General features: G+C 46.1%; 1 protein-coding gene across 4 annotated transcripts in view; it reads left to right on the top strand.

Moving 5' to 3' along the window:
- SRGAP2 (SLIT-ROBO Rho GTPase activating protein 2) overlaps positions 1-18135 on the top strand; it is a 98996-nt gene that overhangs the window by 67372 nt on the left and 13489 nt on the right. For all 4 annotated transcript variants that reach the window (XM_030473428.1, XM_030473430.1, XM_030473431.1 and 1 more), the window contains exons 11-19: positions 932-1016; positions 3343-3370; positions 5514-5544; positions 6957-7017; positions 9389-9466; positions 11004-11138; positions 12442-12547; positions 12855-13079; positions 15592-15671. In XM_030473428.1, coding sequence (XP_030329288.1) covers positions 932-1016; positions 3343-3370; positions 5514-5544; positions 6957-7017; positions 9389-9466; positions 11004-11138; positions 12442-12547; positions 12855-13079; positions 15592-15671 — 829 coding nt within the window. The remainder of the gene's footprint in view (positions 1-931; positions 1017-3342; positions 3371-5513; positions 5545-6956; positions 7018-9388; positions 9467-11003; positions 11139-12441; positions 12548-12854; positions 13080-15591; positions 15672-18135) is intronic.

Below are 18135 nucleotides of genomic sequence, written 5' to 3' on the forward strand. Positions count from 1 at the left end.
AAAGAAAGGGGGGTGGAAATGACTGCATGATTGTGTAATGTTTCACCCAGAGAACAAATCTGAACTTCAATAATATCTGTATTTGTTTTGTCCCGTGCCCCCCCTGCAACCCTGAGTATCATCCAGCGTGGAGGCAGACGTACTATTTGACAAGTAAAGTGGGGTGAGGGAGGTTAAGTGAGAGAAGCAGCACAGTAGCAGCCTTTTAGTTTGTTAAAACAGATTGTTCATTCACTGCCCGTGACGCGCGAGGGAAGTGCATTTCCATTCCACCCTGTCTGCAGGGGAGAGGCATGACAGCTTCTCAGATGGCTTGAAAAGATGCCAAACATTCAGCTGATTCCACAGTGAAACAATAGAAATTGCACTGCAGATCTGGGTGGACTGGCCTCCAGGTTTGCTTTAGAGAACCCAGGAGGACTTAGATCATCCTTTGCATGCTAAATGTCAACGTGATTCATAGGATCATGGAATCCCAGATTGGTTTGGGTTGAAGGGACCTTAAAGCTCCTCCAGCCCCAACCCCCTGCCATGGGCAGGGACACCTTCCACTAGAGCAGGTTGCTCCAAGCCCCTGTGTCCAACCTGGCCTTGAACACTGCCAGGGATGGGGCAGCCACAGGTTCTCTGGGCACCCTGTGCCAGCGCCTCAGCACCCTCACAGGGAAGAGCTTCTGCCTTAGATCTAACCTAAATCTCCCCTGTTTGACGCCACCCTCTTGTCCTATTGCTGCAGTCCCTGATGAAGTGTCCCCTCCAGCATCCTTGTAAGCCCCACTTCAGATATTGGAAGGCTGCTACGAGCTCTCCACTTTACAGCTATGAGCTCTTCATTCTCTCTTCAGCAGCATGTTCAGAATCCAGTAACCTAAAATGCAATCAAAGAAATTAATTTTCCACTCACAATCTTGGTTTTTTTCCACTTTCACAGAAAATGAAGGAGTACCTGGAGGGCAGGAACCTGATAACGAAGCTCCAAGCCAAACACGACCTTCTTCAGAAGACCCTGGGAGAAAGTGAGTCTGGGGCTGCTCCTCACTGCTGGTAGCCAGGCTATTGCACTTACCCAGTTAGTCAGCTGTGTGCAGTGGGCTTGGATGTCTGATGCAGAGTGGCCATACTCATGGTTTGTGAATTTATCTTTCTGATCTGCATGCTGGAGAAGCCAAATGACCTCCATGGCTGTTGGATTAATGGTGCACAGATAATGCTTAATGAATCACTAATGGATAAGATGAAGCACACACCCCCTCGTTCATCTTGTCCTCTCCCTGTACATGCGTGTTCTACTTCTCACTTCATGATCTGTATCAGGGTAAACCTTGAGATTTCCATTTTACTGTGGGTTGAGCAGTATTTCCTTGTTAGCCTGGGCAGACGTTTTATTTGCGTGGTAGTTCAGCTGCTGCTCACCGCTGTGGCTTCAGTCCAGACCAAACCAGTGCATGTGAGCCCAGGCTTCTATTAGAAGAATCAAACACATTTCAGAGCATGTCAAATATGTTGCCTATCCAGAGGGCATTAGTCAAGGGGCAGCAGCCAGAACTGACTGTACATTTGCTGTTAGTGTCAGAACAAAGGCAGGTTTCTTCCCCTTCATGGTATGGGCAAATCCTGTTGGCCGGACACACTTCAACTATGCATCCAAGTTTCCATAGAAACCTGCCTGCCTCGTATTTGCAGAGGAGAAGGTTTTAACAGTCTAAATGTCAGGTCAAAAGAGGGCTCAACTCATTCCTGGGTTGGTGTGCTGGAGCAGGGCTCGTGTTTTGATCTGGAACTTAACTGGACTCCCCACAGTTTACGGTGTGCAAATCTTCTGAATGAAAACTTAAACAGCATGTGGCTTTTGAAGTGCTTTGCTTTCCGTTTAAAAATGCACTATAAAAACTACAATACTTATTGCTACGGTAATTAAGAGTTTCGTGTTTAGCAGACCAAAACCACAAGGTAAGGGAAGGATGTTGCCATCATTTTGAGCTTTATTGTTTCAAGTTGCTCGTCTCTTCAGCTGTAGAAAGGGTGGTTGAAGCCAAAGATCTGTGTCCTTAGGGTATTTTGCTTCTGCTTCAAAATATCTCCAAGTGACACCCGGGCTGCCCTGTGACTAATCACATTCCTGGATCATAGCTGACCTCTGCATACCGAGCCCTGTTTCCTCTTAACCTGCCTGCCCCCTGAACCCATCTCAAGCTGTGGTGGAGGGAAAAGAAGAGGAAATTAAATGTGATTCCTGTATTGCTATGCAGATTTAAAGGCTGCTTCTGTTTTCTCGTGGTTGCTTTGCAAATCAGAGTTTCCTCAGTCCCCCTGTGAAGGGACCCAGTGTGTGTCAGGGAGAGCTCACTTTGTCATCTGGGAGATCAAAGGGAGCTGAGAAAGGGAGGTACATTACAGCTCCAAACCACCATTAGCAGGTTAATGGTACAAACTGGGGACCGTGCCTAGACTTATCCATAAAATGTCCCTTAATTGGGAAATGGGCAAATAAAATTCCTTTCACAAGTCCCTGGGGTGTGATTAGAACCTTTAGTGAAAAATAAGCTGCGTGTCCTCAGTCGCTGCAGAATTCATGGGTTTCTTATAATTCTTCTTCTTCTTTGCCCCATCCTCAGGTGACATTTATTAGTCCTCTTGTAAATTACCTTAATCTAAAGATGACAAGTTCCAGTAATAAAAATAGCAGCGAGTCTTCCTATCTATAAGTAGTTATGTCCCTGCCTACTGTACAGGTTTGTCACCCTTCCATAGGAGCCCCTTGCTGTTGCCACAGCCATGTCATTTCTATATATGAATATTCTATGATGGGAATGGGACAGGTGGCTGGAAATTCTGCTTCAGAATAACATTTTCCTGTAAATTATGCACTGTTTTGGCTCTGCGTGGGGAGAGGAAAGTGGCTATCAAGATGTGTGCAACTAATTGTCAGCCATCAGCAATTAGATGTTTCCCTCGTTCACTCTTCCAGCTCCCCAGGAGCAGGAAGGCAGCCGTAGGGAAGGGGGATTTTTAAGCTGTTGTAAATCAGCGTGGCTTCACTGATGATCTGTACCAGCAGAAGGCCTGGCCTGGCCAATTCCCAATAGCACAAGTTTTCTAGGTCTCTTTCCTTGTGCTGTTATTAAAACGCTGCTGCATTAAGGAATCCTTAGCGTGGGGATGGGCTTCTGTGCTCTCTCCAGCAGTGCTCCTGGCGGGGGGCAACCCCTGTCCAGCTCCCCAGAGATGCCTTCTCCCTCTCCAATGGCTTTTCTCCTCTATCTCCTTCCAAACCTGGCTTTACAAAGCTTTTGAAAGTGTTATTTCCATTCCTAATGCTGTATTTCTTTGTCTTCTTACCAGGTCAACGGACTGACTGCTCCCTTGCCAGGTAGGTGTGGCTCAAGGGATCATGTTTTAAGGCCAGTCTAGTCAATTCTAGATCTATTACCAGCCCAGGATCTGTATCTGTTAGTTAAAAATACTTATTTAGCTAATATACAAGCAAGTCCATGCTGGTTCATATGGCTTTGAATACCATCACAGTTACCTACATCAGTGCAAGGTGGTGGTGCAGCTTATGTATCTGTTTAGTAACCTCTGGCTGGGTGTGTAAGGAATATTTCCTTTGATGCAGAACCTGCTTAAACACCTCCCGTTGCTTGTTGGGGCCCTGGGCTGCCACTGCAGTTGTGAGACTACATCAGGAGGTTTGGGAGCTGGGTTGGGGTTCAAAATAACCAAGGCTGGGTGGGGAAGAGATCCGTGGAGGTCTTGCACTTCTTGCATGTGATCTGGTTGAGGAAGGGGATGGCTAGGTGTGAGAAGCTGTTTAATTTGGCACTGTCACCCAGAGACATTGAGATTTTGAATGTCATGTTAAGATTAAATTAAGATTTCAGATCTTCAAATGAAGATTTTTATAAGCATGTTCCTATTCCAGTAACAGAGATGGCCCAGTGGCTCTGCAGGGTTTGTGTACGGGGCTGATTATCAGAGAATCCCAGCCTGGTTTGTGTTGGAAGGGTCCTTAAAGCTCCTCCAGCTCCAAACCCCTGCCACGGGCAGGGACACCTTCCACTAGAGCAGGTTGCTTCAAGCCCCTGTGTCCAACCTGGGCTTGGAACACCCATAGCCCCTTCAGGCACTGGAGCTGCTCTAAGGTCTCCCCTTCAGGAGCCTTCTCTTCTCCAGGCTGCCCCAGCCCAGCTCTCTCAGCCTGGCTCCAGAGCAGCAGCTCCGGGGCCTCCTCTGGCCTCTCTTTAGCAGATCCACATCCCTAAACAAACTGGAAAACTCTTCATCTCATTGACACTCTCTGGATTGTAGCACTACGGAGGTTGCGGAGAATTAACTTTTCATTTATAATTAGCACCAATCACAGAACCATAACTAAGCTTCTCCTGATGGGCTTTTGCTAAAACATAACAAATCTCCATCTCCAAATTGATGGATTCCAGGAACTCCACTGGGCACGAGGAGCTGGAGCAGGGGCTGTGCATCATCCTGCCTTGTTAACAAAAGGAAGGTGATTGCTACCGATCTGGAGTCATTACTACTTTTCACATCCCTTCCAGCAAAGCAAAGCTGACAGGTCCTAATTAGAGCCTGACATCTGTAATAATAAAATATTATTCATCATGAAGCTCTTTTAAATAGCAAAGAATCATTACTGCTAATAGCTTAAAAGAGACCTTATTGTCGGTGACAGCCCATGGAATCACATTTCTTTCCCTTCATTCAGGTTTTGATTTTGATAAAAGGAATTTCCCCTGAATTAACACATTGTACAGCCTTTGAAAAAATCACACTTCTCATCACCTGATTTAGAATTCAGCAGCCATCTACCCTAGCAGGGAATTGGCTTCAGTGCTACAATAGAGCCTCTCTCCTACTATCACTCATGCTTCATTTTTACAAGCTACTATAGGAATTTTAAACCCCAGTAATCAATTTGGAGGGGAAGAATCCTGGCCAAGCAAGGCTTTTTTTTTCCCTATTTTTCTACAATTAATGTCTACCCACAAAAATAAATGAGACCACGATGGTTTCTACTGACAAGGCTTCGCCTGGGTGGTGTGTGCCGGTGTTTGAGGGTTCCCCAGTGGAAGCTGTTAGCAGCACGGTAGGAACCAGCCTGCTCCCACCTGCTTCTCCCCTCCGTGGAGCAGCTCTTTTGGAGCACAGCTCTGAGCAATTAATAACAAACTTCATCTTCACCAAGGGGCCCTATAGGACAGATTTCCACGTGGCTGGAATTAGAATGTCAAGGGTAATCTTCTGTCAAAGCAGCGGACTCCCTTGTGTCTGTTTCAGGTTTTTAGTGATTTAAAGTTACTTAAAATCTTCCTGAAGTTCCATGAATTGAATGAGACTAAGTCCCTGTGATTGACTTGTCTGTCTGGCTCCTTCCCTCCTCCCAAATACGTGTGGTTTGGAATTCCGACCGGATGGACAGGCATGGTAGAGGATTATCTTGACTTTTCTCTTCTGTTTTTCCCTCCTGCACCCATGGGCGATTCCGCTCTCCCCAGCGGCAGGCGCAGCTCCACCGTAAGGAAGCAGGTAACAAACATCTCCTTAAGTAACAGAACAGGGATGTGTATGTAGAGGAGGATAGAGGGAAAGCAAGCAAGTGCTTCTTATCCTTCCTTCCTCTCCTACATGGAATAGTTTGGGTTGGAAGGGACCTTAAAGCTCATCCAGTTCCAACCCCCTGCCACGGGCAGGGACACCTTCCACTAGAGCAGGTTGCTCCAAGCCCCTGTGTCCAACCTGGCCTTGAACACTGCCAGGGATGGGGCAGCCACAGCTTCTCTGGGAAAAGTCTGTGCCAGCGCCTCAGCACCCTCACAGGGAGGAGCTTCTGCCTCAGAGCTCATCTCAATCTCCCCTGTGGCAGGTTAAAGCCATTCCCCCTTCTAGTAGTAAAGACCTACAACAGGGATGCTTTGTTTCCCTGGCTGTGACGGATAATCTGTTACCCTTTAATACGTGATGAGCTCAAATGTGTTTCTTTGAGATAGGGAAAAACCCAAAGTATTTCTTGTTGATACTGTAAAGATAAAATTTGGCTTGGAATTTGATTTCATACAGTCCACCTTGGGGGGCTGCTTTGTAGTTTTTAGGCTCTTTGTACATTGGAAATGAAGTAAGAGAGCAAGTTGTCTTTTTGCCATGCAGAGTCAGACCTTTCTCATTTTCTAAGCTTAATTGTTGTCCCTAATTGCTCTAAAATGGTCCTTTCCTATGCTGCAAATGAAGCCTGTGTGTGCTGTGATTGCCGTTTTCACAGGTAGTTTTTGAGGTGTCTCAGAAGCATATTCTGCCTCTGGTTTGCAAACCTGAATTAAAAAGTGATGTGTTTGCAAACCCTGAACCCACAGCTCAGGTTTAATGGGGTTTAATGGGGTTTTGGGATTGGCACCTAGCATTTAAACCAGAACTGCTTGGAGAGGTTTAATCTCTGCTGGGGACCCAGAATATGTGATTCTCTGCAAGTTCCTACTGCATAAACAGAAACTTGAAGTATTAATCACATGGTAATTTTACTCACTGGCGTCTGACCTTAAGCAAACTGCAGCACTTTGGTTGCTTAGTTGCTCTTCCCCAAAATGGGAGGAATAACTGCAGCCACTGCAGAAATTCAGTTGTCTGGGAAGTAATCTGTGAAGCAGAGACCAGCAAAGTGTAAAAGCTCATTTCCATACTGAGTGTTGTATAAGCTGGAAACTGGCCATCTAGAAGATGTTATTGTGCTGGGGCCTTGAACTGACAACTCTTTGCCATGAGCAGAGACCTTACTGAATGAATTGTGACCGCAGGTCACTCTGGGCTATTCACTAAACACATGTGGAACTGCATGGAAGCAGAAGGTGGCAGATGAGAGGATAATTTTGCTTTCAATTCTTCTTCTTTTCTCCACTTTTACCGTCACTCTGCATTCTGACTGCTCTTGTTTAAATCTCTCTCTCCAGGACTCCTCACAAGCCATTCCCCTGGTCGTGGAAAGCTGCATACGATTCATTAGCAGACATGGTGAGTTTATGGACAAAAGGGATCCTTGCAAATGTTGTTCTTCCAACAACATCCCTTTGTTTCTTGTAAAATAAGGTTCCCATCCTTAGATACCACTCGTGCCTCACCACCACTCACCTTGCTTTGAGCCCTGAAGTGTGGCCTTCACCACCAACAATCAATGCTTTTCCTAGAGGAGGAGGAACACACTGTAGGAGGTCAAGTAGTGAATTAATTGCTTGCTGATTGCCACAATGAGATGATTTATACCTGTTTCCAAGGTTAACTTCACAGCCTTGGATACATAAAGATTTTATATGTTTATTGTAATTTGCTTTCATTTTTAATTGGTATCGTTTGTTAGGAGCATGTAAACCAACCTTGAATTAACATATTTAGAAAGAGATGGAATTTATCTTCATTAACCACAACAGAGTCAGGTAGTGGGTCCCATTTCCATTTTCCTTGTCTAATTACCAGTTTAGAAACTCTAATCTCGAGCCCCATTCTCAGCATCACTTGGAAGAACCGAGTGCTTTAATCCTTTATTAAGGCCATACTTGGACTTTTGCTGGAAAAATCATTGAAACCACATTGCAGTGAGAACTGGACATGACAAATGGGGTTCATAGAATCATCTAGGTTGGAAAAGACCTTTAAGATCATCAAGTCCAACCTTTACCCCAGCACTGCCAAGTCCACCACTAACTCATGTCACTGAGGGCCTCCATCTGCACATCAGGAGGGTTCATTTCTTAGACTCTTACTCCTGGGTTAACTTAGACAGATTTTCCCACAGACTCAACCGATTCCTGTGCTGAATGTCAGATCATGGCACAAAGGTACAGTTTGGAGCTGGAAGGGATGTGATTTTTATACCACAAGCCCATGTTAGGCAGAAGCAGTGCTAAAGCTGCCTGACGCACTTGCGCTGCAGGAAGGAGTGTTGTTGGAGGTAGCCTGAGTGACATTTTGAAATGTTTCACTGCGGAGGTGTGGGATGAATGTCATTTTCCTTCTTGCTTCTCTGCACTTGGGATTGTTTCTTTTCACTGTTCAGAGCAGCATGTCACAGCTACCAGCTGCAGCCACGTACTGCAAAGGTTCCGTTGTGATAAAAACAGTTGCAGAAATGGAGAGAAAGAGGCCACAGACACATTGAAGAGAATCATAGAATCCCAGCCTGGTTTGGGTTGAAGGGACCTTAAAGCTCCTCCAGCTCCAACCCCCTGCCACAGGCAGGGACACCTTCCACTAGAGCAGGTTGCTCCAAGCCCCTGTGTCCAACCTGGCCTTGAACACTGCCAGGGATGGGGCAGCCACAGCTTCTCTGGGCACCCTGTGCCAGCGCCTCAGCACCCTCACAGGGAGGAGCTTCTGCCTCAGAGCTCATCTCAATCTCCCCTCTGGCAGGTTAAAGCCATTCCCCTTGTCCTGTCCCTCCAGGCCCTTGTCCAAAGCCCCTCTCCAGGTTTCCTGTAGCCCCTTTAGGCACTGGAGCTGCTCTAAGGTCTCCCCTTCAGGAGCCTTCTCTTCTCCAGGCTGCCCCAGCCCAGCTGTCTCAGCCTGGCTCCAGAGCAGAGCTGCTCCAGCCCTCGCAGCAGCTCCGGGGCCTCCTCTGGACCCGCTCCAACAGCTCCACGTCCCTCTTGTTTTGGGGGCCATAAAAGAGCTTATTAGTTTATAGCCATTATTACAAGTAGAGCAAAGATGCTGCAACATTTTTTGTTTCAGAAGTTAAAAGGCTTGAGTGAAGGGGTGCTGATTTCCCTGCATGAAGCATATACTTTGTTCATTAGTTGATTTATAATGGTTGTTCCTCATCTTAACAAGTGCCAGCAGAATTGTTATGATGGTAGTATATTGGAGCGTCTTGCCTCCTTGATAACAGGGTTTTATGATGTTGCTAATGCTTACTTTTTAGCAGGAATGGCTTAAAGGCTCTCCTCAAACCCTAGATAGCAGGTCAGGCTGGGGTAATTAAATGCTTCTATTTTAACTGGCTGATTTGCTTTGGGCCTTTGCAGTATTGCTCTTGCAAAATCAAGTGCTTCCTTGTGTCGTTGGCCATATTTTACTTCTGGTTGATATACTGTTAGTTTACGACTTCCTCTGGGTTGTAAAATCCTTTGGGGATCCTTCAGGGCAGAAGATAACACACGTGGCAGTTAGAGCCCAGTTACTCTGTCAGATTACAAAGAGGGGTTAATATTTTTTCTCCATGTGCTGAGTTCTGGTTTTACATATTCTGAATGTGTCTGGACATATAAGGAAAATATGGTGTTTTTTTTGCCTGTGTTGCTTATGTTTCCTTTCTTATCTAGGCTAATAGCTGATGAAAGTGCCAGCTTATCTTATCTTACTGTTATCAACATCTCTTCTTGTCTTATAGGTTTGCAGCATGAAGGAATATTCCGAGTGTCTGGGTCACAAGTTGAAGTAAATGACATAAAAAATGCATTTGAGAGAGGTAAGGAAGATCTATTCCAATATCTGGGAAGGTATTGCGAAATGTATGTATTTATCCTAAAAAGGCCTGGTGTGAATGCAGCTTGTGATATTTCGTTCCTTTGATGCTTGTGTTTCCTCAGTGAGTCCAGCCCAAACACCTCCCCAGTGCTCATTAACCTTGAACGCTCACTTGTTTGGCATTATGCTTTATATCTTGTAGAGCGTCTGTATAATAAATGCTCTGAATTCAATTTTCTCTCGTGTCTGATAGCTTATTGATTATTTGTAACACGAAAGGATATAGAGAATTTCATTATCGGGTGTAACCGCATTTCTCTACCCTCTCCCCCTGTTCTTTGCAAATAGGCTGGCTGCTGGAGGGGGCAATTTGATGTTTTCCATGTTACGAAGGCACAGCTAGGCTACATTTATTCTAAATGTCAGCAAGGGAGAGAGTACATTTCAAGCCACAGTTAACTTGACACAGCTTTTAATAGATTGGGTTTAGGATGTGAAGAACCATGCCCTACACAGGCAGGGAATGGCTGGGAGCCTCCAGACCCATGAGTTTCTGGCTGGGCAGGTTCAAGGAACATGATCCTCAGGCAGTCCTCACAGCCTGCCTCCCCAGTCCTCCTTGGGTCACTGGAAACATCAGGGCTTGTGTCAGTTCCCTGAATACATCACTGTAAAAGAAGAGAGTTAGTGTATTCTATGCTTGAGAGACAGCTTTTAATGAGGCATAGCAAGTTTATTTTGCTTTTGAGAAGAGAGACATTTAATGAACAATGTGTGAAATGTGGCATCTCATTTCCCCTGTCTTCATCTTCCATCTACCTGAGAATGAAAACCCTCAAGACTAGAGAAAGCAGAATGTGTCTTACAGGCTGAAGGTAAAGGCTTTCTAGCAGAATCAGGCCCCTTTTCACATAAAGCCAATACCAGTCATTTTGGAAACAGAGCCAGTTGTTCCTGCACTAACATGCGGAAATAAAAAGGTGATGTTATATTTCTTTACTTCATCTTGCTTGTCTCCATGAAGCATATGATATACAGAAGTGACAAAGCTAACAATAATGTCTCTGCAGTTTATTACTTCAGCCAGAACCCTTGGTGGCACTTAATATCAAGGATAATGCTCCGGTTTGTAGTAGCCCATTTATTATCCTGGGTGTTACTAAGATAATAGGCAAGCTTTGGTAATTTCAGTCACATAATGGATATATATAGCTTCAATTTGAGGATTGCCCCATCATTAAATCTAATTATATCTGATAGGGAGTTTTCCCTAGGGAATAACGCCTTAAGTGGGTATCTTTTCTTTTGTAATCCAGACAAACTGTGGCGTATCTGCAGCAACAAATTATCTGTCAGAAACTCCCCCCCCCCCCCCCCAAGCCAATTCAACATTAGATGCTTGTGGTGCTGTTGGAGTAGGTGGGATTAACTTGGTGCTGCATAAATCCTGTTCTCCAGCTGAGGTGCATCCTTCCAGTCCGGTGCTTCTCTCCAGTATTCTGATTTTTCTTGCCTGCTTTTCTTTGCTTGTCACAAAGGGGAAGATCCATTGGCTGGGGACCAGAATGACCATGACATGGACTCAATAGCAGGAGTTCTGAAGCTCTATTTTCGAGGGTTGGAGCACCCTCTCTTCCCCAAGGACATCTTTCATGATCTGATTGCCTGTGTCAGTAAGTATATGAAGAGCTGAAAAGAAATAGGATTCACTTTTCTCATCTCCCACTTTTCTCTCCTCCTCTTCCCCTTTTTCCTGACTGCAGAGTAAGCTTTGTGGGGTTACTTTGGTTGGGTTTGTGTTGCAGTGGTATCCTGGTCTCTGTTAGCTATAGACTGGGCAGTTACCTGCTCGCAGCCAGCCTTCCTCTAATAGTAATTTTGCTATGAATGAGCAAGGAGATAGAAATGAATAGATTTTAAGGGCTGTGTCGTGGATTTTTCTGAGATGCTGCTTGAGGACAGGATTCTCTTTAAAACAGAATAAACCCAAAACCTCCACTTGTGAAAAATAACCTGGAAGACCTCTCATTAGAAGGTGTCAGAAGCAGGTTTCTTGCTCTCGGTGCTTTCCTTTGTGTTGTTAGATGCACACTGCCTGTATGGCTGCTGCCATGCTGCTGCACGCTGAGACCACGACATCTCTTCAGCTGGCAAGGCAGCAGTTGTTTTTAGCTTTTAGCTTCATACCCACGAGGGGCCATCTCTTGACTCCTGTTAAAGGATATCAGTCAGGAGGACAGTCACAGTCGAGCTGTTAACATTTTGGATGGTCTCACAAGGTGGTTCTGGTAGGCAGAGGGTTGTTTGTGGGTTTTGTCTGTGAACAACCTCATTTTAAATGGCCTGGCTACTGCCATGTCCTTCAGAATCAAAGAATGATCCTATTGTCCAAGTAGTGACATGGCCTTTGCGGTGGCGGCCTTTGAAGTAAAGCAGAAGATAAGTGCTTCTAAAACAGCTCGTGGTTTTCTTCTCCTCATAAATGCACTGACAGGGCTGAATTCCCATTATATGAAAAGAAAAATCTCCTTCCAAATAAGTTCTCCCTTCTGAGATGATTTATGCTGCCCACTTCTTTCTCAGCAGGCTGCTGCACACAGAGCGTTTTGCCTCACCCTTTAACTATGTTAATTTTCCTCCGAGTGTTATACAGTTTCTGTTTTAAACACCCACCTTTCTGAGCTAACTTGAATGAGCTATTGTGCCATTGTTGAGGCAGATGACATCCAGTGCTCCCACGCTAGGAAGGAACTTGCAGTGAAGTTCCACGTGTTGAGGAGCCTTTATTGTCAAAGGTTCTTTGCAGCAGGTTCTGCAGCCGGGCAGCGCTGGAGGATCCTTCATCCTGCTGCTGCTCTGTTCGCTGCTCTGCTAAATCATCCTAAATTTAGGAACCATCATAGGATGCTGGTTGTGGTTGCACTCAGTGGCAAGCTGCAGGTAGGATGACTCTGTGTTGTTCTTTCTTCCTTTCAGCAATGGATAATCTACAAGAGCGAGCGCTCCACATCCGGAAAGTGCTTCTGAACCTGCCGAAGACCACTCTGATTGTAATGAGATACCTCTTTGCATTCCTCAATCAGTGAGTATCCTTGGGATAACATGGAAGAATTAAAGACAATGTCCTTCTCCGGGAAAGGCAGCGCTCAGTACTTTCCACAGTCTCAAGCTTTCAAACTCCCTTTGCAGTTTCTATTGCATTTCTGTGAAGTGCCATCAGTGTCTCACTTTTTACACGGACCCAGAGCACTCATGTCGCGGCCGATCAGCTTTAAAGAGCAGAAAGCACAAAGCAGACCTTCAAGCTCAGCTGCGTGTCTCTAACAGATGATGCTGATGCTGATGTTTTCTGTTGTTAACCCTCCTCCCCACTTCTGTCTTTTTTGCAGTTTATCTCAGTTCAGTGAAGAGAACATGATGGATCCCTACAATTTAGCCATCTGCTTTGGGCCAACGCTCATGTCTGTGCCTGAAGGTCATGATCAAGTCTCTTGCCAAGCTCATGTCAATGAATTGATCAAAACCATCATCATCCAACATGAGAACATCTTCCCAGGACCAAGGGAGCTGGAGGGTCCGGTGTATAGCAGAGGTGGAAACACCGAGGATTACTGGTATGATAGAGGAGAAGATGAATGGTTGGATATTTATTTATGGATTAGCACGTTCTGCTGGTAGCTGCCAAAATCAATCATCTTTAAATCATTTCTGTTTTCCCCCCTTCCTTCTTTGTTTTCTCTCCTGCTTTTGCCTTTTTTCCCTGCTTGTCTTGAGTGCCTTTGCTTCAGACACAGGGGTCACTCGCAGCTGAACCTGGAAAGCTTGTGCCATGGTTTAATTTTCAGGGCAGAGCGGCTGGTGGGGGAGGGAAGAGGCAGGAATGCAAAATCACCATTTCCATCCAGCTTAAAGCTCCCGAGGCCCGGCCGCGTGCGCAGCCCGAGAGGCACATCTGGAAGCAATTCAGGCAGAGCGGCTCCTGTCATCTGAGGTGGAAGGTTGGGGAGTGGGGGAAGGAAAGGAGGTGTTTGCTTTCCTACCGGCCAAGCTGCTCTCTCCCTCTGAAAATGAGGAATGTTAACTCGTGTCCTGCTTCTCCCCCCGGCTCCCCTTCCCTCCTCCAGTGTCCCAGGAATGCAAATGATTATTTTCATACACTAAAATAAATCCAGTTTGGAAAGGCAGGCACTCTGGTGACAGAGCAAGCCTTGTCTCCCTGACTTGCTTCGGGATAGCTTTAACTATCAGCTTGCTCCACGTACGCGGGTGAGGAGAGGCTCCTCCAGACTAACTGCTGTGTGCAGAAGACTTAACTGCACTTCCAAAAGAGGTTCTGGCAATTTTACCCCTTACTCTGATGTTTTTAACTGATGTTACATGTGAAAGAATTGTAGAGAAAATGAAAATGCAGAATCTTGGTGACCTTCAGGAACCACATTAACTTTGCCAGGAGGTTTTGTCCCATAAGGTGATGGGAATCCGAATGTGACATGTTTGCATGGGTGACACCTCACAGGAGCATGTAGGAGGTAAAATATCCTGGAAGGTAATAGTGATTTTCTGAAGGCATTCACTGCCTTTCCTGACCACCCAGACCTGAGAGCCTATTCAGGAGAGGAGGGTAGAAGCAAGCAAGGGGGGCTGCTTAAAGCCAGGAAGAAGCATCTGGTTCCCATTCAAGCCTTCTCATAGCCCTGGTATTTAGATAGTTGTTAGTTATTGCCCATAGGGCTCCTCAACACAGAGCGTGCAAGAGGCAGAGAGAATCCTTGTAGTTCAGCTGAATCATAGAATCCCAGAATGGTTTGGGTTGGAAAGGACCTTAAAGCTCATCCAGTTCCAACCCCCTGCCATGGGCAGGGGCACCTTCCACTAGAGCAGGTTGCTCCGAGCCCCGTCCAACCTGGGATGCTGCAGTGGGAAGCACTGGGCGGCTGGGTTTCACCCCATGGCAGTGGGCTGGGAGTAGGGGAGCTTTAAGGTCCCTTCCAACCCAAACCATTCTATGATTGTGTCCCGGGGCTCATGTGACAGAGAGACTCAGTCTGCAGCAAGGGCAGGGGGGTTCTGGTGGAAAGTGCTGTTGGAGGCATGGATAGGAAGAGGCACGTGGTCTTTGTGCGGTATTTGGATCTTTAACGCTGGCGTCCGCACCATTACTTCACAGTCTGTGTGAAACTTTAGCCCTCAATGCTGTGTTCCTCTTGGGACTTCCATTTGGCTTCAAATTCTTCTGTAACTTTATTAAGTAGCATAAAGGCTGCTGCTTTGCTTTTTCTTTCTGCTTCTGTCCCATGGGAGCTGCTCATGGAGCTTCTTACCAAAACATAACCTTTGGTTGCCACTTGTTGTCTATTGATCCTGTGAAAGCTTTTCTTCATAAATGAACGCTCGTGGTGGTTTACGTGCTCTGTGGATAAAGATTTTAGGCAATTAATCCTGCTGTGGGAGTTGTTTGGTGAAATGAATGGGACAATTTAAGATCGTGATAAAAGGGAAGGAGGGAGATGGCAATGGAAATATTTCAGACCTGGAAATATCATTCTGAATTGAGACATTTCCCTTGGGAAGTGGCAGCTCAGTCGTCTAAGGGGCTGGTTACAGCAGCGGAACAGTACAGCTGAGGGTGTGATTCTGGCGTGGCAGAGAGGAGCTAGGCCCAACATGCTGTCTGACCTCTCACCATCTCCAGAGGTCTGGGTTAAAAGATCTGTAGTTGGGCTTTCCTGGTGGTGTACAAGAAGGCTATAATGAAGGTGTTCACTTTGCTTGATCACTCAGTGAAAACTGAGCTTGGTTTTTAAACACACTGGCTAAAGTATGTGCAATGTGGCAGTGGAACCAAGCTGTTGGTGGTGAGGCACTGGAACAGGGTGCCCAAAGAAGTGGTAAATGCCCCATCCCTGGAGTGTTCAAGGCCAGGTTGGACAGGGCCCTGGGCGACAGGGTCTAGCGTGAAGTGTCCCTGCCCATGGCAGGGGGTTGGAACTGGATGATCTTAAGGTCTTTTCCAACCCAAACCATTCTGTGATTCTATGGATGTTCCTAGTCATCTTTGATTGTTGTAAATAAGGAAACTCAATTTCTACCAGTGTAAAGCACCATCTCTATTTCCTTCTCCTATAGTGAAAGCCCTCACGGGGAGAGAGCCTCAACAGAAGACTCTGTTCAGGACGTTGCTGCTGAGCACCACACCAGTGATGATGGTATGTGAAGTCTAGTAGCTGCTTGGTTAACTGGTGCAACCTGCTGTGGGGGAGGCAGAGAAGACAGTGCCGTGCAATTTAAGTTCAAAATGAAATCCAAAGCAGAGTTTAAATCAGAATAGTCACTTGAAATGTCACATACAGCATTTGATGCCAGAAAGTAAAATCGTACAGGATCAACAGGAATCTTCACAAGTTACCTGGCTGTTTTGAAAGTATACCTTCTTTTCAAGGGTATCTCATCTTAGCAGGGCTGTTTGAGCTCATCTGTACCCTAGAAGGAACCTAGAGTTGGAGAGCCAAAGGCTGGATGTGTTTCAGCGCTCCCGTCAGCTGGTGCCAGGCATTTCCCCTTTGGGAAGCTTTGGCAAGGGAATTGGGAGGGCTTTAAGCCCCAGTGGTTCTGCTTTAAGGAAGCAAGCACAATAAAATCAAAACCTGTTTGTCTTCCACTGAGAGCCAGGTTTTAGGGTAGAGGGTCCTCTCTCATTGGGCCTCCTTGGGGAACTCTGCTAAATGAACAGTAAAAAGGGGCCAATGCTGGCGATTCCATGGTATTTCCTAAGGAAAAGATGATGCTGCAGTCTTTGAGTGTCTGTTCTTGATGCTTCCAAAGCCACCTCCTGTGATGGGAAACTGCTCTATCCATGAGCCCCATCCAGAGCAGAGGAAAAGGTTATGTTACTGGTGTGAAATGCTGATCCCCAGAGCACTGACCAGCACGTAAAGCAAACTGACCAAAGCAGGGCAGAAGATGTTTTTATTCTTGCTGTTTGGCCCCCTGCAGTTGTCAGAGTAAGTTCTGTGGCAGTTTTACTTGTGATGGCCTCAGTTGTAAAGGTGGGAAGCAGGGAGCATTCCCTTAAAATTAGGTGGTGTCCTTTTTGAGCTGGCCTGTAGGAATTTATTCAATAGCCCTACCATGGTCTGTGCTGCTTTCTGCTCTCTTTGCTCCAGCAGTTGCCTAACAACCCTTGCCCATGGCATCCCTGTGCCTCCTGCTGGCTTCGTGGTGTTCACACAGCAGTAACAAAGTAAAGGATGGTGAGCAGTGCTTAGCAATGCTGGAAAATCCATTCTCTCTCAGTAGGGTCAAGCACTGTCACAGCAACTCCTCACGAAGGTCTTTGGAAGGAAACACAAAGCGTACAGGAATGAAACAGGAGTTCATTGTCTGTCTTGAATAGTATTCTTCCTGAAAGGTTTTAGCTTCTTAAAAATCCATGAGAACATGTCGTTTGTGAGTTTGTACCTGAAGAAAGGGCAATTTCATTGCTCTAATGATGGAAAAGCTAACTCATCCTGCACTGTAAAGCCCAGGACTAAAGCCTGCAGGCTGGTGTAGACCGTGCTGTGCACTTGCATTGTCTCTGATGGGATTTTTAGATCAATTCTGTGGCTAAAAGGGTACAACGATGACAAAATGAGCAGTTAGAGATGAGAGAAGGACACAGTTTTGCAGCCTCTGGATCTACATTGCGTGGGGGCCCTGAGCAAGGTAAAATTTGGAGGCGTATTGCAACCTACATGGAATATTCCATAGGAAGCATTTGGGAAGGAGCGTTTGGCACTGAAGCAGAGGAGGGGCCTCTATCTGTTTGAGGGAGCAGAGCAATGGCTGGCTAAAGGAGTATCACATCCTTCTAACTGAGCTGTGCATTGTCACCCCTCGGGCATACTTCTCAGAAGTGCAGCATACAACTCCAGCGCTTGGTGGGATGGATGTTGTTTGGTTTTTCTCACTCCTTCAGTCTTTAGATGTGAAGCACTTGCTCCTTTAGCTCTTTTGTGAGGCTGGCATTAGTCCTCCTAAAGTAAATCTGCCCTCCCAGCCACCTTCATTGGTTTTGGGGTGGGGGGAGAGGTTGTGTTTTGCAGAGCACCAGTGCTGTTCTCCACCAGCCTCCAGTGAGTGGACACTCTGGTTTGAGACAGGCGTAAGAGGTCAGAAATGCTCCAAGACAAGCAGGTCGTATGTTTGTTAAATTATGTGGATGAGTGGAAAGATTTGAAGCTGCTGCTTTCCTGTGCAGGCTGTCCGACTGGCAGGGATGATTGTTTGGCTTAGCCTTATTGCTCTTCATTCACACAGCTCTCTTCTCTCTGAGCATAAGTGTAGTAGGAAAAAGCTACTGGAAATTAGAGGCTAAAATCACTTCTCTGGATGAAAGCCAAAGTCCTAAAAAGCAAATTGGAAACATAAGAAACCTGAGTGCTGCACTCATCTGGAACAATAAACACTTCTTAATGAAACAGATGGAATTTACCATGTCCCATCCCCTTCGTGAATGGAGGGGACACCAAAACCCAGCGTTAGCTTTTCCTTAGCGTTAGGAAGGAGCTGTCTCCAGAGGCAAAACAGGAACGAAGGAGCCAAACCCAGATAACCATGTGCTTTGGGGAGCCTGGAGCGAGGTGCCTGTTGCAGGCTGCAACCATGGGCCAGGCTCTTCTCACCTCTGCA

Source organism: Strigops habroptila, chromosome 18 (assembly GCF_004027225.2).
Source record: "Strigops habroptila isolate Jane chromosome 18, bStrHab1.2.pri, whole genome shotgun sequence".
NCBI lineage: Eukaryota > Metazoa > Chordata > Aves > Psittaciformes > Psittacidae > Strigops > Strigops habroptila.